Here is a 22,763-nt window from a genome sequence, read left to right as displayed (position 1 = left end):
TTTGACTTTAATTTGGTGCTCAAAATACTCAAAAGCAATAGGTTTAAGTTTGCTGTCATATTCCACACAAAGAAAAGTTTTCCTTGTTTGGCTCCTAATTATGCAATCTGTGGCCCTCACATGTATCGCTATAGGAGGCCCCGTCCCCCAGGTGGCTGGAAGGCCACCTGCTATGAGTGTGCTCCCCAGAGCGAGACCGCTTTCATAGGAGGAGCCCGGCATGAAAGACAAAAACACACCTTTCTTCTCGTGAGGCCCAACTTTCTGGGGCAAATCTACCTCCCACATATTCAGGATTAAAAAAGGGGTCTTTCTTTTCCAGTAGTTCTGTGTTTGGGTCCGGGGCTGGACTGTGGGGATCATTTGAGAAGGGCCACTGCAGTTTTTCAATCATGCTGTCCTCCCCTTTACCTACTCTCTCTTTCTCTCACACATACACACAGTGGACTCATTGACTCTGATGCCCAATGCATAATTATGTTTTTTTTATTAAAAGAATGGCATATTGCTCTGCAGTCAGTAAACCTAACCTCTCCTGGGAAAGAGCCTCAGCAGCCACATTCAAACAACATTTCAATTAACCAGGCGGCCGTCAACCTGGACAGCAGAGAAAAAGGAGCCATAGTGCAATACAGGGTGGGTCAGTGTGGGTTATATGATACAGATAGCTAGATATTCAATACACTGCACCTGCCATTACCTGTTGGCACTCAGTTGAAGTCACTATTGAAAACAGCAGCCAGTTCATGAATTGGAAAAAAACTGTAATTTTAGTTTTCTTTTACTGTCTGAACTTTACCTATGTCTCTCTCCTTCCCTCTCTCTCTCCGCAGCTTGAGGCAGCCAGCCAGCCACGGTGCTACTCCAGCCGCTGTCAATCAACAGGCTATCATAGCCTTTGATGACAACGTCGTGTCGCGGCGAGAACAGCAGCTGTCTCTTATGAGAAGTGCTCCCAGTCAATCTGTTAGCGGGCCAATCCGGGCTAACACAATAGCCAGTTAGGAGCAGCGTGTGAAAGGCCTGTAGGATTTAATGGGCTCAGATGATATATCGCCTCGCTCTGTCTCCGAGAAATAAATACACAGAGTGCCTCAAAAAGTGGCTCGAAAGAGCTTTTTCATTTGGTGATAAGAATTTAATATAGCTGGGAAAATATGTAGCGCCATAAGGAAGCGGCAGTCAAAATCTTGATTACTCTATGATGATGCAATATGAAGAGGATTTTTTACAATGCTCAGTCAAAGTTAACCAAGTTTGAAGAAAAGTGCATTTTCAGTTCAGGTCAGGTATAGTCCCATTTGTCAGCTGCTCTCACTTTTAGCTGAAGCATATTTAGGGGATGAGGAATAAGTCAAATTTGATCCATTGGCTGGTGAAAGGGTCAGAGAGGAATTTGGAAAAATGGTATACAAAAAAACTTTGGATAACAGGAGCGTGCCATGACAATACAGGAAAACGCAGCAGCAGAGGCGGAGCTAAATACAATGTCTGGGTTCAAGCACTTAGTTTGTGCACCTTGCTGCAGATTTTTTTCGACCTGCTGCAGCTGTGTTTTAGGGATCAATGTAGCATGAGTCAAATTGTACCTGTCACAACAGAGTAGCTCTGGGAGACACTGGAGGCGAGGTCGGAGCTGGCGCTGGAGGAGAGGCTCGGCTTCACGTCATCATGGCCGCCGTTCAGGGATGGGTGTGAGTATTCATTCGCCTGTAGACAAATACACAAAACATGCAAAAATACATCAGTAAGGGAATGCACATTTAATTCAAGGTGGCAATCAAAAATTCACACTTTTTATTTAAAACATTTCACATTCCATCAAAATGTGTCATGATATTGTCAATGTTGCTCATTCACTACATGCAAGCCCACGTGTGTGAGATTTAAAACAGCATTCATATATGGAATATGTCTGAAGGAAACCCCTAGTGTATCTGAGGAAGCTGCCTTTGATCCTCTCACTGTGTTTCCTTCTGAATATTTCCCTTGATTTCTGTAACCCCCCCCCTCTTCACCAACCCGTCCTGACCCTGCTCCCCATGCTTTACCAAGACCTATGATGTATGCATGCATTAGGGCTTGTCTGAGGAAAAGGCAGAAAGGGGAGAGAGGGATGAGAGAGGGATTGGGAGAGGAGTGAAAGGACGGGGTGTCAGCTGGCTCTTTGTGCTCCACTGCAGTCATCCCTGTGACCAGTCAAGGGAGGAGACATTCAGGGCTTTGTTACAGGAGAGACATGTGGTGTGTTTTTTAAAGGGGGGAACAACCTCAAAATCAACCTTTGTGTTTCGCCTATAGGATGAACACATAAAACTGGGTTAATGAAATGATAAAATAGTGTGTATTGTTTTTCCCCTCTCATACTTTTATTAGTACATTTTACTTTATATTGGAGTTTTTTTATTGCACATCTTTTCATCTGTGATCAAACATACCGTGCAGCTGCAGCCGACTTTCATGTTTTTCAATAATTCAATCGAAAAACAAAATTGCAATACTCTGCTGTACTGCAGGAGAAAAGTTCATGTTAGAATCAACTCCCTAAGTATTTATCACTTTAATCTCAGGTTAAGACTCAGCTAGCAGCTGTGATAAATCCTGTTTGTTAATGAGATGGCACTTCCTGACCGGACTCTTCTTCTTTAAAAGGATAAGTGTGTGTGCACACATTTGTGTCTGTGAGTGTTGTGTCAGAGTGCGTGTGTGCATCTGTTTGTCTCAATGGGAAGGGGTCCCTCAGGGGCGAGCTGGTGACCCCAGCCTTGTCTGCTTCTATCTCAGATAAACTCTAATTGTCTGCTTACAACTGTTCCCTGGCACTAGGCTGGATGTTCCTCTCTATTCCGCTGGGCCTCAGCAGCACAAGAGCCATTTTGTTATGCAGATGGGCTGTGGGCAGGGCCGGGCTGGGCGGAGGGCGAGTGGCAAGCACAGAGGGTCCTGAATGACCTGACCACATGGCTGCCAGAAGTGTGGGAGGGATGAGGCCTATTCAGCCTGGCCTCTTCAAAATGGCTTTTTAATGCCCTGATGCAGACACCAGACAAGCCCCTAATAGCCTAATATCCCACCTTTTCACCAGTTTAAGAAAAGGAGGGGGTGTTGGAAGCATGGAGAAAAAAGGAGGTGCACAGAACGAGTGGAAAGCGGCCTGATTAATATTACATTAAATTAAAACTGATTTTTCTGGACCATTCTGACGCTGTTTTTCTCCCCCTCCTCCACCTTCCTCTCGCTTTTTTAATACCTTCTCCTCCACTCTTTGTGATTGCAAGTCATTTCCAATTCGTTTTGGTATTGATCTTGCCGTAGAAATCACTTTGGTAATTAGCTGCATTAGGTGCTGGATAGCAGGCTGAGGGGCTGTCCCCCTGATTTATCGCCGCTGTAATTCCCTGCGATCGCGCAGAGATGAAAATGAACTCAATTAGGGCACTGCTAAGGCTGCATGGGCACCCACATAGAGTTCCAATGGAAAATTAATAGTCTCATGTTGTTTAAGTTTTATGAATGTAAATAAAGGTTATATGCTTTAATAGGCGGTAGCTTGTAGGTTGCTTTGAGCAAGAAATTAGTTTGGCCAACCTGTTCAGGTTTGATGTGTTCTGGGGTGGGGAAGACATCAGGGTAAGAAGGACGTTCGAACACACGGTCCAGGGCCTCCAGCTGCTGCTGGGTGAAGGCGTCCGCCCGCAGGTGCTTCCTTAAACTCTCCACACTGCCCTGAGAGTCGCTGCCGGGGCCTGAGCCATCAGAGCCATCTAGAGAAGGAGGGAGAGGGAGATGGGAAGAAGGAAAGGAAGAGCAACAACACTTAGCATCAGGGAAAAGCTCCAACTTTTTTTTAACCTGATATTCTAGCAGGCGTGCCATGTGAGATAAGCATAGGCAGATTTTTTACTTTTTATCTAGCTCAACGGGTGTGAGAGTGATGGCATGAGGAGCAGCAGTAAATTTAGGGAGATCCACCAGCATGTCTGCCTTTTTATCCCCCTCTCTGTTTTTCACCGTCTCTCTCTCTCCCTCTCACACACTCACTCAAGCAGCTCCCTGCCCCCCCCCACCTCTCCTCGTGGCCACCATCAGCACGGTCATCATGTGATAGGTCTATGGTAATTGATGGATTACCTTCAGTGCAAATACATACTTGTAAGGGAGAGCGTGTATTTCAGGAGGAGAAAGTAGGGCTGGCGATTACATACAGAGCCTCTCATTCTGCGAGCGGGAAATGGAGGGCCATTATTTAACTGTACTATTTCCTCCTGAACATATTACCCTTCCCTCTCTCTGTCTCTCTTTTCTCTCCCTCCATCCCCAACATATTGCCTGTCTTCTGGAAAACAGAATGGAGTAGGGACGGTACTCAGGGCCGAATAAGGACGGGGCGACGGGGGCAAGCGTATGCATTTCCTCACTCAGTCACACTCTATATAAACAAATGAGTCTATGCGTCCCTCGTTCTCCTGATCTCTGACCCTATCAACTCGGCCAGGGAGCCCAGCGCCGCCGCTGCAAGCTCTCCCTCTGCTCACTCATCAAGTCCCGAACACTGAAAGGAAAAAATACCTGCTGCTAAAACCTCCAGCCAGCATCCCAGGAACCTCCACTCCACTGCCTGCCTCCCGCCACCCTCCCTTCCTCGCTATATCCCGCCGCCAACAGTGGATGAGGGCTTTAGCTCCCATACAAATCTGTCATTCTAAATTTGCAGCAGATTATGTTCTCTCCTGGGCGAGCCAGCGGTGATATATGATATGCAAGGCCGCTATTGATTGCCTGATCCGCCAGCAGAGGAGGAAGGCGAAATGAACTTGGAATGAACATCATGCCTCAACTCATTGTGCGTATAATACTCTACTTAATCCCACATTTTTCTGTGCTATGGAATTCAATTGATCAATCATGTTCCACTGATGGTACCATTTCAGGGGCGTTATTGCCATTCTGCTCGGTTGCTTGACCTTTTTTCAATGGCTGAGGCCATAGGATGAACCCGACTCGCACCAAGAAATAGATCCATGGGGAGAATGGAATGGAGGACTGCAATTGGGTAAGAGTGTGTGTGTATGTGTAGATGGAAGGGTGTGTGTATATGTGTGTTTTTCTTTGAAAATATATTGACTTTAGCTTTGTGTAACATTTATGAAGGAATCAGTTTTTCTCCTGCCACATGGGTTTTTCCTTCCATCAGTTAACCAATTTTTTTTTAACACAGGCTTTTTTTTCCTTTTTCAAACAGTTCCCTTGGGTGTAAGGTTAGGGTTTCACCATTAGTGTTGCTGTATAAAACGAATTTTTTGTTAGTGGTACAGAAGAAAATGGAGTCATTAATTACCATGTATCAGCTGGTCTGAGAAAAGAGCCAAGCGCAGATCAATAGCGAGGGTTTTGTCATTCACTATGGAGGAGCATGCTTATACTCAGCACCCCCTCAATCGCTTAATCAGGCCTTCTGTACTGGCTTCAAAAGACATGCCTTCCAATCATAGGACACGTTTTGGTGCCCTTCACGTGATCTAAATGTAAAAAAAACCTCACTTCCTAAATAAAAATTGATGGGCATTATAACACAATAAACATGAACTAAATCCTTGTGGTGTTTTTAAAGGTTTGTTTACACCTGTACTATACTACAACATTGGACTTAAAAAGGCCTTGTTGTTAATCATGTTCATTTATGCCACATTCTTTTCAGCCCTAACTCACATTTTACATTTATATGGTGAAATAATTACTGCTTTTGGCCTTAAAATGGAAATAATGCTAAATCATTTATTTTCAGAACTCGCCATTAGAGGTTCATGTTTGACATATATCATAAAATAGCAGCAATAAATCAGATTCATCCTTTGACAGTCAGTGTGTCAATTGGAGTGTGAAGCCCAACTGTCAGTTGGTGTGTGTGTGTGTGTGTGTGTGTGTGTGTGTGTGTGTGTGTGTGTGTGTGTGTGTGTGTGTGTGTGTGTGTGTGTGTGTGTGTGTGTGTGTGTGTGTGTGTGTGTGTGTGTGTGTGTGTGTGTGTGTGTGTGTGTGTGTGTGTGTGTGTGTGTGTGTGTGTGTGTGTGTGTGTGTGTGTGTGTGTGTGTGTGTGTGTGTGTGTGTGTGTGCTCTCATTGACTGGCTTCATTTTCTCCGTGTTTCTTCAACCCCTTTGGGTGTCTCAGCAGGTATTCTCTTATCATTCCCAGAGCACCAGCTGATTGCATCTCTTGGTTTTAACACCAAAGTGTTAAAAAACCCAAGATAAAACAAGACTCTTAAGTGGTGACATTCACAAATCAACCCTAAAGAAAAGCACTTTCCATTGAAAACTTTCTTTGATCAGCTTGAACAGAAGGATGTTTTATCCAAAAGCTTTACATTAATTAAAAAAGTATAAAACATTCAAGTAGACTACCACCAGACAAAAAGGCAAACTCAGTCAATGGACATGAAAGGGTGACTTTCATTGTTTAACAATATAAACATATAATCACTCTCACTAAATGCTCTTTCAGCCATTTGATCACACACGTACAGCGTTAACCAACGGCGATAGAGACTGTGAGACAAACCACAATGTTATCAAAAGCTGTTCTGTTTTTCTTTGTCTCTAAGGGGGATGTTAACGTCCTGTGGTGGCATGGTGGCACTTTATGTCCTTCTTTCATCTCCCTTGTCCCTCTGATAAGATAACTCAGCGAGAGTAGAGGTGGGGGCTTGTTTGAAAGGCAAATGAATTCCTACACACCGCCTGTGTCTCTCCGTAAATCAATGACACTGGGTTTCTTAGATCAGACGCTGGGAGTCCTCTCTGATAGGTGAAATGATGCTATCGCAAATTGTGGATCATTTGTTGATGTTTTTAAAAATGCAGTTATGCTTGAAAAAAATATAAGAGAGCACAAACAAACTGGTATACCCAGAGGGTGAACACTCCTTCCCTGTAAGCTAGCGATATTTATGAAACCTCTGAAGCGGAAAGGAGAGAGGTGGGTGGGGCGGGAGAGAGAGGGGGAGAAGTAGCTGGCTGTTAAGATCCTGTTATGTTGTGGCGTGTTTAAGAGCTTTATTAATTCGATTTAGCACCACCAACCAGTGTACTGACTGTCAGCAGGCATAGTGATGCTTATTTGATATTTGCACTGACTGCCAGCACTGAGGCTGTGTTGATAGTATTTTCAAGCACTCTAGTTATTTTATTTACCTTCATATAAACTCTTAGATCTAGGCCACAGCAGAACTTTATAATAAATAAAAAGTACACCGCTATTTGAAAGCAGTTTGAGTTTATAACATTAATAAGAGAGTGGCAGTAGATCAGAGTTGGTGTTAAATTGTAAGGTTGGCAATATGATTCCTGGCTACTTATATTACTTAGGTACACTATTACAAATTGTATATTTTAATATGTCTTTAAACAATAAATTATAAAGCATATTGCTGCACAAAAGGAAACTTTATTTATAGAAATCTTAAAACACTTTGGTTTTCTTTGTAAATATGTTTAAATAATCTTCCTCCCTACTAATTTGTGGAAAAATAACCTGGTAGGAAATATATTTTTGCAGTCTCCCATTTTAGCAAGACTCCCTTCCCATCTCTTGTTTTTCTTTGTCCTCCTCTGGACCACTCTGTCGTTTAGCGTCGCCTGCCTGTGTGGCGAGTATTTGTGGAAATGCAATTAACGTATCCCCTCTTTTCTCTTGCCTTTTTCTCCCTCCTCAAGCTGAGTAATGCATCGCTCCATTAATTCCCGGCATCGCTGCCCGTAATTGACTTTTCTCTGACATGATTCCTCTTCATTGAGTGAATTCCCTCTCCTAATATTTTTTGTGACGGCCCTCATTGTATATTGTTTACAACTAAACGTGGGGTCTCACGCAGCCATGTTGCTGAATGCAAATGGTTAACCTGCAAGACTCAAAAAGAAGAAGGGGTCGATAAGAGGAGAAATGAAATGTTGAAGAGAAAGAACGACAGAGATAGAGAAGTGAAGGAGGAGGGGGTGAAATGCAATGTGGACCCTTTTGTGTCTTCCCCTACTGTCGGGGGCCTAACAGCTTCTTGTCTCTATGTTACGCTCTGTGGCCCCTCTCAAACCTGGGCTTTTCTCTCTCACACACACCCCATCAGGGCCATCATGGTGCTCATGATTCCATTTATTTCTGTCTCGCTCTGGATGCATTTATTTTCTAAAGTGATCCTCTATTGACTCATTGTCATGGACTGGCTTGACTAGCCAACCAGTGTAGGCCCAGGTTCAAATCCATACACTAACTGATTCAAACTCCACAAATGGGTCATGTGTTAAAAGATACACACCGGACGATCTCCAAAAAGGGCCAAGTATCAAATTTGAACAAATCAAACCAGTGACTCTATTCATTTTTCCTTAGGCTTTTGAACAAGGTGGATATGACTCTGGCTTCCTGGTGCGATCTTTCTTTTATGTCATGAATGAACAACCTGCCAGGCCATATTTTTCTCTCCCCGCTCACACAATCATCAACTCCTTCTCCTACTCATCCTACACCCACGCTACAATCACAAGTTATGACCTTTGCTTTCTCCATCTAATTTATCACTGTAGCTCCCGACTGCCTGTCCTCCCCAGAGCTCCACTGGGCTCCATCCAGCGATGAGACATACATACAGCTAGGTCACATCAACCTGCCTGAACAGCAGGGCTAACCTGTCACTGTGTGCTAAGACTAGGAAAACACTGCATTTACATAAAGCAACACCTCTACAGATTTCCCTTTTCAAACTAGAACAAACTAGAGCAGGTATGTTTTACATAATAATTTGGACCAACAACTGGAAGGCCCAAACTTTTTTTAATGAGTGCATGGACTTCTAGCGCTGTAATGCACATTTGACAATCCCACAGCAGTTGTCACCCAATCCTCTCTGTCTTTTCTTGGCTTCCACTTCCACCATAGGTTTAAATGACTGAGTGAGAGCATGCTGTACAACAGGCTAATTTCCCCACTTCACTATTAATGCATTTGGCAGGAACAACATTCCATTTCCTGTAATGAGATACACAAATAAATCTGGCTATGGATAGATTCGGGTTGGGGTGGTGGTGATGATGGTGGTGGTGGTGGGAGGAGGTTGGGGGGGGGTTGTGTGTGGGAGGGAGGGGGCACATTGAGACGCATTCTCCCAGCACTGGCATAATTGGTATCGCTGCTTGCAGACATGCAAACCAATCTCTCCTCAGATAGGGCTGAGACTCTCTTTTCCCCCCTTAAGGCTATTTCTTTTGTCTTTTCGATCGCTTGCACATCCAAGATAGAGGAAGGGAGGGGGGGTGAGATGTTAATTTGTGAATTAATAGCTTCCCTCCGCAGAATTGCAAATTCTTTTAAATGTCACTGTGTGAGGAGCATCTGAAGCCACAGAGATACAAACAGACACACTTCGTTCACATTTCCATGGATAGGTGTCTACCTAAGCATGAGCAGATCTTTACAAACAATGCTGGACTCTCTTCAGGCTGCCAGGGCCTCCTTACGCCCTCCTCCCCTCATTAAACCACTTTCTCATTCAGCTGCTCTACCTTCTCTTTTTTTGTACCTTCCCCCATCTTCACTTGAAGCCGTCCAGTGTAACATGCTACTTTTAATTTGCAATAGCACATGACAAGGACAGATTAATGGCTCTTATGGCACCTACGTCCCTGAAGCTCATCTTACTGGGATCCCGTGTACATAACGCGTGTCACACTACATTATCTCTACAGCCCTCCAGTACTGGGGACCTTTTTCCTCTTCAAAGGGCAACTGCTGACTTCAGCCACACATGGATCACACGACACCAACATCATCACAGCACCGGTGGTACAAGAACTGTACATAGCTTTTTTTTTCATGTTCATCATGGTCAAATGATCAAAATGTAGGAACAAGCATTTGACGATTTCAAGCATAACATCTTTGATTTGTTTACAGACATGCAACAGAGTCATTTGTACAATATTCTAAACAACATCAAACATATTTTCTGCACTATATCTCCCCTTTAAAAAAAAAAGTTATTACTTACTACTTATCTGTTTACGCATGTACATATTTTGTGAATTGTCTGACTAGCTAACTTTTTGTGTTTGAAATTGTATTAGCTAGCTCAGGTAAATGGTCTGCCTTTTGTTAAAAAATAAAAAACATTTTAATTGTGAGCCGTTCAAATTAATCAATAATGAATAATGACAAGGGCTGCAGGCCAAATTACATTTTAGAATTATTTAAGAATAAATATGTTAACAAAAAACGGAATCATTATGTGTAGAATCAAAATCAAAATAAGCTGTGCTTTACTGTATATTGAACTGCATGCCATTACATGGAAAACCTGATTTTCCACTGTCACTTCAGCTAAATTCATTTTTATTTCCTTGCAGATTATTTATTGGAAAATGTTTCCCCGCCTTGTCCCCATAAACTCATAACCCCCGGAAGAGCAGAAACAGTAATTGAGAGGACAGAGTTGTGGTCTGATTGACCAAAGCAAAAGAAAAGGTAGTCTAACTTCAACTTACAATGTCCTATTTTCCTTCCATCCATGTGGTTGCCACTCCAGTGAACTAAAGAGAGAAACATAAAAGAAGGAAGTGGCCTGTTTTGATGAGTGCTCTTTGGAATCATTTTAAACCATTTCATCCCATCAGCCACTTCTAAACAGTACAACATCATCACACATATACACACACATGTTCACACACACATGCAGCTCCCTCCCTGCCTCCACCGGTCTGTTCCTACACCTGTTCAGGCCTCCACCGGGGACATGTTAATTCATAGGCATTAAAAAAGCCAATTGTTTGCGAAACCGATAATCTAATAGCCCTCAGGCAGTGTGTGTCCACTCTCTTGCCTCGCCTAGGAATGGGAAATTCTGGCTTGGGCCGGATAGGCTTCCCACTTACGTAATCTTTGAGCATATCTAAGTCTCATTTCTTGCCCTGGTAGTCTTAAAAAAAACTTTATTATAGAACATTTTAATGCTTTTTTAGATTATCTTCAGTAAAATAATATATATCTAAGTATCCAGTGCAGGATTATTACATGTAAAGTATTTAACTGATAGTATCTAGGCGCAGATACACAACAGAGCTTCTCTTTCTGTTTTATTACGTTATAGAGCAGCAGTAGCTCTGATGCCTTGCCAAGGGGGATTAGAGTTGCATGACAGCTATATGGGATATATCTACAGTACGTCTGAGCATGGTATAAAATTGAGATGCAGCTCTGTAGGCGTATGGTAAAACGCAGGGCATCAAAAAGCTGATTGAATCGCAACACTCTCTCAACACTCGCCCTGCCTGATATACAACATAACAAGTCACTGGAGACAGCACACAGACACACACTTGGCTGCAGCGCTGTCATAAATGCCATCTTCTTCACACACAGGAAAAAAAAAGTAGGAGACTAGTGATGGAGAGAATTAGAAGGATGGAAAACAAAGGGATCTTGTGTCTTCCTTACCTTCATCTCGTTTCCTCTTCTCGCCGTTGGAGCGAGGGATACCCAGAATGCCGTTGATGGAGTAGGAACCTACGGGATCGTTGGAGGCGCTGGACACAGGGGGAGAAGCTGTGCTGGGCACTGATGGGAGAGAGCTGAGTTAGTGTGTGTGTACAGTATGTGTGTGTTCAGGTGTATATATACTTCAAAATGCATGTTTGTGTTTATATTTAGGTGTTTCCACGGCTCATCTGACTGCGGTAATCTGTGTGTAGCCTCCCTCACACTTACCTATGGTGTGGCCGGGCGTGGAGAGCGGCGTCACGGATCCGTCGGGGGACGGGTGGAATTGCTGCTGGACTTTGGTGCGGATAATCCTGGTAAAGTGAACAACAGACACGGATCAATCAATACTGCTTCCAGAGCATGGAGATTTCACACCAGCCCGGCCGCCTCGGGACACTTAAACACGGCACATCACTTCCACTTCCACCCGTGCATGTACAAGCGCTCCATCGTTTGGGGCGCTCGTATCCTCATATTCAGGCCTCTGTCACAAATAGCCAATCTCGGGGCTTTAGGGGCAATCTCTCTACTCCTGTGTGAGGCTGAATGGGGGCTGCCCCCTGAGATTGTGGATTCAATCTAGCTGGATTCTGAGGTTAGAAATATGATAAAGTCCCCATACCAGTAAGATGTGATGTGGCGGGAAAGTCTTCATTGCACTTTGGTCTGAATGATCTTGCAAACAAAGCATGAAATCACATCAATTCACCTCAATGATCAGCTTCACTGGCTCTACCTGGCCCAAGTCTAATAATCTCCCTCTCCTGCTCCCCACTCCCTCTTTTCCCCTCACTCTCTCTGTACTCTCTCCATCTCTCAAACCTGATCTTTAACTCCTCTCTCTTACCACCTCATCCCCTTTTCTCATTTCGGCCTCACTGTCCAATGTGCTCTACGTTTTACTGTACTTTACAATAACTGTCTTTCAAAACCCTTATCTCTTTCTTTCCTTCTTTCTATCTCAACTCTTCTCCAAATCATGTCTTTATTTCTCTCTTTATTCTCGGTCACCTCTCGGGCGTCTGCTGTAGTTTTTGGTATTTTTGTTGCTCAGTGTAGCACACAGGAATCCACCGGGCTCATTGAGGATCAGAGCCTATTGATTGGGACACCGGGATAGAAAAGTTGACGGCGAATGGCAGGGAGGAACAGCAAATGCAAATGGTGATCTATAAATGATATGTGACAGAAAAGCAATAGTGTCTCATTGGCCCAACCTGAGAGCACTGCCACATCCGCTGCATTTTAATCCGGGGTGCTCTTTGAATTAAATAAGTACAAAATAAAAGAAAGCATCACAATAAACTGAAAACTTAAAATACGACATAATGCTACATGTGTTAAAATGAAGATTGTTGTAAAGGTACAGTGGGATTTACACAAGCTCAGTGATCGCTCTTATGGGACATGATCGCATTACATTAAACCATGACTATGGTAATCTTTTGATTGACAGACGTGCGTGAGATCATTGAATAACAGGCAGCGTTGTGCAGAGACAGATATCCCACATGGAAGCCCTCTCACTCGGGAGGTGTGACAAAAACAGACTTTTACAGACTGCAGATGAGGCGAATGACTTTCACATGTGCATGCAGCAGCATCCAGCAATGAGCTATCAATTCTGAATCAGGCAGCTACGAGGTTAACTTCCTCGGGGGCAAATAATGTACATCAGACTCTTTTCTTTCATTCCCCTCACTATCTCATGTGTCCTCCATACTCTCTCCTTCAGGCAGGGCAACAAAGGCTAGCAGCCTCCTCCAGAAAACACATATCAATATTTTATTTGAATTTCTAACATCTCACCACAACAGTTATCTGACCTCATGACTCGAGGGAGCCTCATAAATTCAAGGACTTTGTTTCAAGTCTATGTTGTTGATATTGAATAAGCAATTTAGATGGGTGAATTAACGACTTTGGTTTTTGGGTGTAAAAAAAAAAGTCCCCAAAGAAAGATTAAAATGTGGATCAATATGATTGAAAGCCGCTTAGGACCTTATGGGTTCGCCTCTGTCCTCTGGGCATGTTGCAGTGGGTGGAAACTCCTCTCTGCAGCAACAACACAAAGTGCAACCCAGTCTCTGTGTAATCTTTAATAATTCATGCAGGAAAAATGTGTTTAAAGCCAGGACATCCTCTTTAGTCAACAGACCAGAGGTCAGCTTCTTAACCACAGAGACCACCAGAGGTCCACTGTGTCTTTCTCTCTCACTGACTGCCTCTTTATTCCTCTTCCTCACTACTTTCCCAATCCTCCCTTTATTTAAGACCAACAGTGAGAACAAGAAATAACCGTAGACATTTAAAATAGCCTGGAAATGATAGTTATGTAATAAATGATAGGTGTGATTCTTTAATATACATTCCAAAATAATCTGCCGCATTCTCTACATGTATTATGATATATATAATGATACCAATAACCATTCTTAAATGCTAATATACATTTTAGGGGATGACATTTAAGAATGAAACTTAGTAGGTTAGGATTTGTAAGTACATGCTTTAAGAATAACAAATGCAGTTTGTTTTATGCATTGCCACCAGCTCTGATGTTAATGATTAATGCGTAGGCCAACTTAGTTTCAGAGCACAACATTCCTGTAATAGTGCTGTTCCACACAGTTTAAAACCAAGCAGATGGTCAGAAATGTTTTTTTAATAGTAACACATAAAACATTGCCTCCACACACAGTTAAATACATTTTCCTCTGCTTTTAGGAACAACAAGTGAACAGCGTGAAAAGGACCTGTTGAAACCATCATTTCCATCACAGCCTGATTTTATAATATTCCTTTCTCTTCTTCTGTTAAGATTCATCTATCTCCTGCATTTAGCTGGATGTGTTATGAGACTCTATTCAGCTCATTAAAATGTAATGCCGATGACCAGCTCTCTGGAACAGTGCCTCCTAACCAAAGTTCATCACTCGCAGGCACTATGGGGCTTTTTTCACTTTGCACACATGCACTAGGGCTTTTCACCGGCGTCCTCTGTCTAAAGATACTCTGTCCACTGCTGTCCCGCTTCATGTGGAAAGGTGAAGGTGTAGGGTGTCTGCTGCTTTAGCTGCTTCAGTGGAACAGAAACTCTTTTATAGTCCATTTACCCATAGATCAACACTGTTTGAGGGGGATTTTTATATGGTCTGTCACATTCTGAATTCATTTGAATGATGCTTTAATTACAATTATGTTAGACTGCATTATGAAAAATATAGGTTAAGTGCAAAAATACATATTATTATTGTTTTTTTATTATTATTAATTATTAGTACTTATAATTATTATAATAATACTATCATGTGTAATTTAAAAAAGTAATAATTTAGAGTTGTACAACTACACTATATCTAAATGCGTGGTCTGTTGACGCTCCACATTCACCTCGGTGTTGGAAAACAGAGCAATTGGTTGGTAATAAAAAGGCTGCTGCCGCTTCTGTCGCAGTGTGGTCCGCGTATTGAACGACGTTGTTGGGTATTTCCCTCCGCCTTTGGATCTGGTTACGCGGTATTGATCGGTTTTCATCGAGACAGATGTGATTCTTCGTGGCCCCAGTCTCAGCTCCCGTGCTGGCGGTGTTGTGGAGGGCCGCAAAGGAGATTGAATTCCACTTGTGAGACCACCCCGGTTAGGCTCGGCTGGGACTATAGATAAAATAGCTATGTGCTTATTTCAAAACGGACTTTTCCAGTTTACGCAAGGGGGTTTTGCGTTTTGTTTCCTCTTCTGTTCTATTGTTCCCACTCAAACATCTTCTCTTACATGCGTGAACACGTATAGAAATAAATAAAAATTCACTTTGCAACAATCCGGCATGCTTTTCAAAACAACATAAAATGTAAAACGGCTATTTCGCCTACCTGTTGATGGATGAAACGCTGGGGACGGTGTCGTTGTCGCAGACGGCCTCAGCCAGTAGTCGGTCCCTTATCTCCCAAGCGAACATGGTTGGGTTCTGGCGCTTATAGTCAGCTATTTTATCCACCACTTTCGGAGTTGCAACCTTTGGTTTGGAGCCTCCAATGACTCCGGGTTTAATACTGCCGGTTTCATAGTACCTGCATGGGGACAGAGTGAATGGTTCTGAATGGAGTCTGTCTGAATGGAAAAGGTGGCTTAAATATATGTTGTGTGTAAACAAATCCCCGCCGACCTTAGTACACAGTGTGAAAAAAAACCTAAAAATATGATGGCGGCTTAAATGTATTGGTGTGGAAGTGTGCTTTTTTATGGGCCTAATTGAGTGTCAGCTGGAAGGTGAACAGAGCGGATTTTTCTACGAAAAGCAGTGTAATTAAAATCACACAATATAAGCAGTGAGACGGACAGAACAAAAGACAGTTTAGCTGTAAAAGCACAGTTTAGACCTAATTTCCAATCTCCATGAGTTTACAGTAGCATGCACGACATGCCACCATGACCTATTGGTAAATGTTGGTGACAAACATTCAGTGTGTGTGAAATGAAATACCTCTGAAATGCCTTCTGATAGCTGAAAAAAATATTTCAAAATATTATCTCACAGCATTTGTGCTCTGATGTATAATGATGTAGACCTAATGTATCAGGATGTAAGCAGCGTTTACACTGATGGAAAAATATATGAACATAACGTGTGTATTATGGGCTTTCTGTAAAGGATTATGATACTCAAAGATGTGTTTATAGTTGACGTAGACTGCTTTATTTTCCTAATCTGCTAGACATGTTCCCATTCGTGTGTGTAGACTTGAAAATACAGTTTTAAAGTGACCTCGTGCTACTTTATAAGCTTTCTTTATCACCTGTGGTCACTGTTAATATTAATACAGCCTCATATTCCTCTGTGATATTTGTTGTCCGTATATATGCTTAGCTCGAAACTCTACTCCTAAATTGTTTCATGATTATGATGCTTTTCTCTTGCAGGGCTGCATGTGATGGATATAAAATATCGGACGCAGAACTGCTGTGTTCAAGCAAAAATAGAGAAAGGGGAAAAAAATGACCTGCCTATAACCGATGGCTGAGGCTGAAATAGAGCTGGGTGCGCATATATACGGGCTATAGAAGATTGATGTTTGACACACTGTTGGTAGTCCCCCCCTTTTACCTGCCGAGGATTTTGCTGACACAGCCGTGACTGACCCGTAGCTGTCTGGAGATGTCGCAGGGCCGGACCCCCTGGTGGGCCAGCTCCACGATCCGCTGCCTCACGACGTCCGGGAGGGGCCTGCCGTTCACAAACACCCCGCCGAGCTGGTTCACACCGCCGTGCCCTGCGTGGGACACAACAGCAGCACAGGAGAGCATAACATTACACACCTGCAGGAGACACGCGCTCTCTTCACGTGAGGTGGAGAACATGGAAGTTCATTTCTATTTTGTGGGTGTTTTGGTTTAAATGTTTAAATCACATGAATAATCCACAGGCACATGTACGTGTAAAGAGTAATTGCACACATGCACATTTGAATTTTGACCAATATTTATTGCTGCATTATCTCTGAAATAAAAAGATATATTTATAAACATTTAAATAAACAATGGTAGGATTTTAAATAATAACAACACTATTACAAAGTATAATAGTCGTAATAATATTAGGCTAACGTAATTTTAATAATGATAGATATAGCAGCAGAGTAAAATGCAATAAGATTATTGTAGTGTCTCTTTTAAATATAGAACATATTAAAAAACAAGCAACCAACATGAAATATATAGAAAAATAAAAGCACACCGCAATGGCTCTTTGGATACCACAGAAATAAAAAATAAAACTCCTTTCTCTCTGTGCATTGGCAATAGGCAATATTTTTCCAAGAGCACCTCCTCCACTGCAGCCTAACACATGTCGCAGATATTATGTTTCAACCTGTTTAATTTTCCTCGCACAATTATTGTAAATAATTCAAATGAGCTTTGATAACTCATATTACAAACGCGGATGGTGCGAATGAGGAGGAATAAATAATGTACACGCAGCCCGGGTCTTCTTTACCCATATCGTATGGAGAAGAAAACATGAAGAAAATTAACAGTTGGATGAACTGCGTCAATTTTATTACTAAACATCTAACTTTAAAGTGGGAGATAAATAAAGTGTTACTCCATTTACACACAGCGTGCCCTTGTCTGAAGCATCTGCGATTTCACAGGCAATAAAAGCTTTGTATTTAAATTGGGAAGTTATAACTTCAAAGAAAATGTAGCTAAAAACAGCTCAAATATTCTCAATTTGATTCAACTCTGACTCAATAAAGCTTTAGCAAAAATAATTAAAACAAAACTCCAGTGACACGTGCTCCTATAAGCCAGAAATATCCTTATATTAAAAACATTTTAGCAGCCATATATTTGGTTTTTCTCTGCTTATTATTTTCCTTTTCATTAACACCTAAATTAACCCAACAAAATATATTTTTTCAAGTGACTCTTGCAAATCCTTGCCAATATTCTTTTGGTAAAATAACTAAAGATACAAACATGTTTAAGACAATAATAAAACGATGGCAAATAACAAGCCTTAATGGACTTAAAATATTAAACATCTAAAATAAAGAACATAACATAGCCTAAACTGCGGTACTTAGACTGCTAATTCAAAATATGGTCACAACACAAGCGTGTGTAAACTAGGCTTCATATACTCACAGTGCATCGCCGAGAAGGGGTCTGCTTTGCAGTGAATATCCATTGGATAGCAAAGGAAGGAAAGGTAATCGACTGAGGTCGCCGTTTCGCCTCTGTGGTGCAGCTTAAAGCTGGAAAAAACAAAGATTTACAATTCGGAGCAGCGAACAACAGTCCGTGTGCGAAGAGTCCGGAGCAGTGGACAACTTCTCCGGGCGATGCTAAGTTTTCCTCCTGTTCAAGTCTAAACTCAAAAGTGTCTCTGAAGGGCTGTCAGGTGCAGAGCATGACCCAGGCGTGTGCAGAGCGCACCAGTCGCAGCAACATTGACTCAAACCGTGTCACTTGTTGTCTTTTAAGGACATCATGAGCAAAAACAAAAAGGCGAATAACTGAGTCTCCACGGGTCCGCTTGCGAATCTGTGGCCGAGAAATCCCTCTCCTCTGACGGCGGGCTGTGTGCTTTAATCAGATAGGGGAGGAGATGACAACAACATGGACACGGCGAAGTACAGAGCAGTGCGTCCCCCTCTCCTCCGGAATGGGCTGTGCCTGAGCGAAGCTTTGGGCTGAGAATGAAACCCCTCTCCTTGTGTGTCTGTTTCTAAAAGCTGCAGTCCCACAGATCACCCCCCCCCCCCCCCCCCCCCCCCCCCCTCTCCTACCTCCATCCCACAGATCCCCTCGCATAGAGATGGATGACTTGTCAGACAAAGGCAATAGATTCCAACACTTTGTGATTCGCCCACGTAAAAACCTGCAGCTCAAATGAGGAGGTCCCTGCATCCGACAGCCAGGAAGGGGAGGGAGACGAAATGGGAAATGATGAGACTTTGGGGTGAAGAATCAAGGAAATTAAAGGCAGGGGGTTGAAGAGAGGTAAAAGTATTGTCAGGCTGCTGTGTGTTGTTTAAAGAGACGTATCTAAAATGTTTTCATATGAAAGACTCCCAATAGAAACACTTGATGAGACTGGGACTCATGTGTGAATATTTTTGATGTTGGCACAATTTTCAAAAGTGATTTTAAAGAACCTAAAACAAGATATATGAAAACAAAATCATAATTATAATGTATCTTACTATTCTTATAATTTTAAATAAAAATACATTTAACAATTTATTCATCTTGTAAACACAACAATAGGCCCAGTTACCCACGTTGTGAGCCTCTGGTTCAAAGTGTTAACTCTCAAATATCACAACTGCCTAGTTATTATTTTTGTCCCATTGTGACACCATTTTTGCTTTAACATCTTTATTTTGAAAATGTGTGTTTTTACAGCAATTTTTCTTTTACTGCTTTATCTTCCTATATTCCTATTCCTAAATAATTCAGAAAACATTCTTTAACCAAAAAAGTATTTACATGAGTCAATAATGCAAAAACAAGAGCTGCTACTTTTTATCCTGACTGTTTTGATCCGTGTGTGGTCATACAGGATGTGTGCAAGGTGAGCTCGCAGCCTGCAGAGGGAGAGTCAGTCAGAAGGCCATCATCATCATCATCACCACCATCATCATCACCATCATCATCCACTCCCCGCCTGTGTGCAGCATTGCTCTGTAGATGGCGCTCATACAGTAGGTTACAGCCCGCTGTGCTCCTCAAACAGAGGCAGGTAGGTCGATGCTGCCGGGCCGGCCGGGTCAAAGGTGGGGGGGAAACCTACTGTAGCTGTATTATGCACTCGTAATATCTTCCGGTAGGACTCAATCCGAGGGGAAACAAAGAAAAAAAACCACACAATCAATAGCTTAAAAGTGATTATTTTTTACAGCCTCTATGTTTTATTCTGTCAATACATTACTGCTGTTTAAAGTAGCTACAGTTTTTCAAGCAAAAATATAATTGAAAAAATATTTGTATGCATTATGCATAATTATATCAGGATAGTGTTGTAACCCAACTCGTGGTTTACAACGTATAACACAGCAATCTTATTGTATTAATTATAATGTATGTATTTGTTGAAAGAGGCATCTGTATAATACCATTAATATAATATAAATAATATTATTATTACAAATAATAATAACGTTATTTAAAGGGTTGTGGTCTTTATGGAAAAGGACTGTGTTGCGTCCAGATCTGCCCTCTGGACAAGTTTGAGGACGATTCCTCTTTTTGTTTCTGTTTTTTTTTTTTTTTTGGGGAGGGAGCTTCTGGTACAATATGTAGCACCATGGGCTGTAATTTCACACGTCAGTGCACTTTTGCCCTAAAGCTGCTGCTATTTCCCCCACAACACCCCGATTTGCCCCCCGTACTTCTTGCACTGCTACGATGACGTCCCCATGTCACAGCACTACAGCAAAACAAACTCCGTGATAATTAAGAAACTGTTAGTCCTGATTCACCCCTTTAAAACCTCAGCCACCAAGGACCTAATGCGATTATTGTTTTCGATTTTTTTGTGACTGCATTATACAATACAGAGCCTCGGCACAGTTGTCACGCACTATGAAAACAGTTGATTCTTATACATTTTCTAACACTGTGAATAATCACACAATCGTTCCTTTCTAAACATAAGCCTATGGGTTGTTTTTAATTAATTTCAGATGTAGGCCTATATTCTGATATCTCCTCTAAAATACACTATCCCCATTGTTAATGTACATTTAAATATAATAATACAAATAATAATAATATTTCAAATAATAATAATAACAATTCCGTTGATTTGGTTTTTAAATAAAAATACTGAGGTGGAAAGACAGCAGACAGGGCGGGAGGGGAGGATGATGAATTTCCTCAGAGGACAAAACAAATCCTTCTCATCCGTTTTTTGAAACATATGGCCTGTAACGCAACAATCGATATTGCTGTTTTCATCTTCCTGTTGTGTCTTTACTGCAAGCTTCAGACGATGCTGAGGTTCACATTTTCATGTGACGGACCCTTTTATCACCGTTCACAGTGATTACATGTTAAAATTAAATTTGAACTGATTGTACAAATCTGTTTGTGGAAGTTGCAGACTATAGAGTATAAACTACAAATTCAACAATTAGAACATTTTGGTATGACCCCTAAGGTCCCCTGCAGCCTCCCCAACTTTGGGATCCACTATATTTCCCACTGCATGTTAAAGTTTGACTCTTGAGCGTGTAAAGCTTGTTAACATTTTCGCCATGCAAGCTCTCTGTGTGAACGTTAGTTTATGGTTTCGTTTTCGATTTTTTTACCATATGAGCCTTTTTACAAATTCTAAACAATTGGCCTCTTTACTATTTAGAATATTACACCATTACAAATGTAAGTAGGCTATTATATTGAGCAAAGGTGTCAGTGAAGTAAACACTAAATAAACTCAAGCGCAAGATGTGATTCATTTCACTCTCCACTCTTATTTATTTACTGTAATACTGTATACATTTCCCCTGGACCCCTTTTCTCCCTTTTAGTCAAAACATCCGCATAATACCGCGGGAGTCTCTTTACCCCACAATGATTTGGTGTCTCCTGACACCCACAGCCATATGGGAAGGCTATGCCAAACTGCAGGATATCAGCTGCGTCCTTAGATTGCTTATTCATGTGCTTTATAACGGGAGCAGATGGATATCAATTTGACTCTATCCTCGACACCATCACAGATTGATTTTGTACTTGCTTTTAATTTTGCCATAATTAATTAGATCATTACAACTGTTTTCCATTGATCTTCCCATCCAAACCCAAAATTGAGAGGTGAATTAGATTGTGATCTATGTTTTTCAATTACAGCCCCAAGCTTAGTTGATGTTAATAGACGAGCAATTATTTGCAACAACGACAATTAATAATAATAATAATAATATCAAAATATACATTATTTACCGCAATTTCTGACATAAAAGTTGAAACAGATAAAATTACTGCAAAATATGGAAGAAAAAGAAAACTATATGCTTTGTTTGATTTTCAAGTAAAAAATAAAATAAAATCCAGACACATAGGTAGGGAGCCTCCTCGGAGTTTTGTCCCACACAGTGCTCCAATACATACTGCAAACAAACAGTGACATTAATATGAGGCAGACGGAGAAATCCTTACCTGGTCGACCAGCGCTGTGAGGCATGGCTCTCCCCTTGTCTAATGGTGCGTCTCCCCGATGCAGCCCAGTAGATCTGTCCGGCCTCCTGCGCTCCCTCCCCGGCTGGGCGTCGAGCTTCTCCCCGCTGGTTGTCAGAATCTTTGACCGATCATCCAAAACTAAACGGTTTAGGCGACAACAAAAAGCGGAAGCAACCCGGCTCCAATAAACTAGGATTTGATAAAGTAAATACAAAAAGATCATTGCAGGTGCTCAATTAAACAAACTGTTAAACTTGCTTAAATTGTGTTTAAAACCTCAATTTTAGTAACCAAACAGCTGGAGCAGTGTTTCAGCTATATCGATAAAATAATAATAATAATAATAAAAAAACTATATTTGCAATAGTCTGGATTTAATTTAATTGCAACTACTCCGTTTTGTCTGAAAACTCAGGAAATATATTGAGTTGGACTGTGGTTGAATAGCTTTGTCATTCTATCAAACGCTTATATTCATAAAGTATTCTTTCGTAAAATAATTTTTGTAGCAGAAATAATATCAACACAGAACAATAAATCGATATTAGTCAT

At 41.7% G+C, this 22,763-nt stretch overlaps 1 protein-coding gene and 2 long non-coding RNA genes across 10 annotated transcripts in view; 2 read left to right on the top strand and 1 right to left on the bottom strand.

Annotated features, from left to right (window-relative positions):
- The window catches only part of LOC307042291, a 52,401-nt gene extending 50,824 nt beyond the window's left edge, over window positions 1–1,577 (top strand). Inside the window, exon 3 of the long non-coding RNA XR_013809064.1 lies at window positions 834–1,577. This is a non-coding gene — a long non-coding RNA (uncharacterized lncRNA). The remainder of the gene's footprint in view (window positions 1–833) is intronic.
- Window positions 1–18,728, bottom strand: part of pax2a (paired box 2a) — a 29,311-nt gene extending 10,583 nt beyond the window's left edge. For 2 of the 7 annotated variants that reach the window (XM_079686096.1, XM_079686094.1), the window contains exons 1-9: window positions 18,171–18,728; window positions 16,627–16,792; window positions 16,006–16,026; window positions 15,395–15,592; window positions 11,748–11,833; window positions 11,478–11,597; window positions 10,529–10,573; window positions 3,589–3,764; window positions 1,590–1,710 (exon numbers count right to left, since the gene is read on the bottom strand). In XM_079686096.1, the coding sequence (XP_079542222.1) occupies window positions 1,590–1,710; window positions 3,589–3,764; window positions 10,529–10,573; window positions 11,478–11,597; window positions 11,748–11,833; window positions 15,395–15,592; window positions 16,006–16,026; window positions 16,627–16,792; window positions 18,171–18,213 (976 nt within the window). In that variant the 5' untranslated portion in view covers window positions 18,214–18,728. Of the gene's footprint in view, window positions 1–1,589; window positions 1,711–3,588; window positions 3,765–10,528; window positions 10,574–11,477; window positions 11,598–11,747; window positions 11,834–15,394; window positions 15,593–16,005; window positions 16,027–16,626; window positions 17,166–18,170 lie in introns of those variants that run through there. The other 5 variants (XM_079686097.1, XM_079686095.1, XM_079686091.1 and 2 more) reach the window with 4 other exon arrangements.
- Window positions 1,629–16,618, top strand: LOC307042292. Of its 2 annotated transcripts, XR_013809065.1 has the most exons (4): window positions 1,629–1,694; window positions 4,348–4,843; window positions 4,932–5,053; window positions 16,443–16,618. It is a non-coding gene; the product is annotated as an uncharacterized lncRNA (long non-coding RNA). The 2 variants fall into 2 exon arrangements; XR_013809066.1 differs by having other exon boundaries at window positions 4,348–5,053.
- Window positions 18,729–22,763: the final 4,035 nt, after the last annotated feature.

The sequence above is a fragment of the Notothenia rossii genome, assembly GCF_949606895.1.
Source record: "Notothenia rossii genome assembly, chromosome: 6".
Lineage (NCBI taxonomy): Eukaryota > Metazoa > Chordata > Actinopteri > Perciformes > Nototheniidae > Notothenia > Notothenia rossii.
Note: the sequence above shows the minus strand (reverse complement) of the source record. Positions and strands in the feature narration are given on the sequence as shown.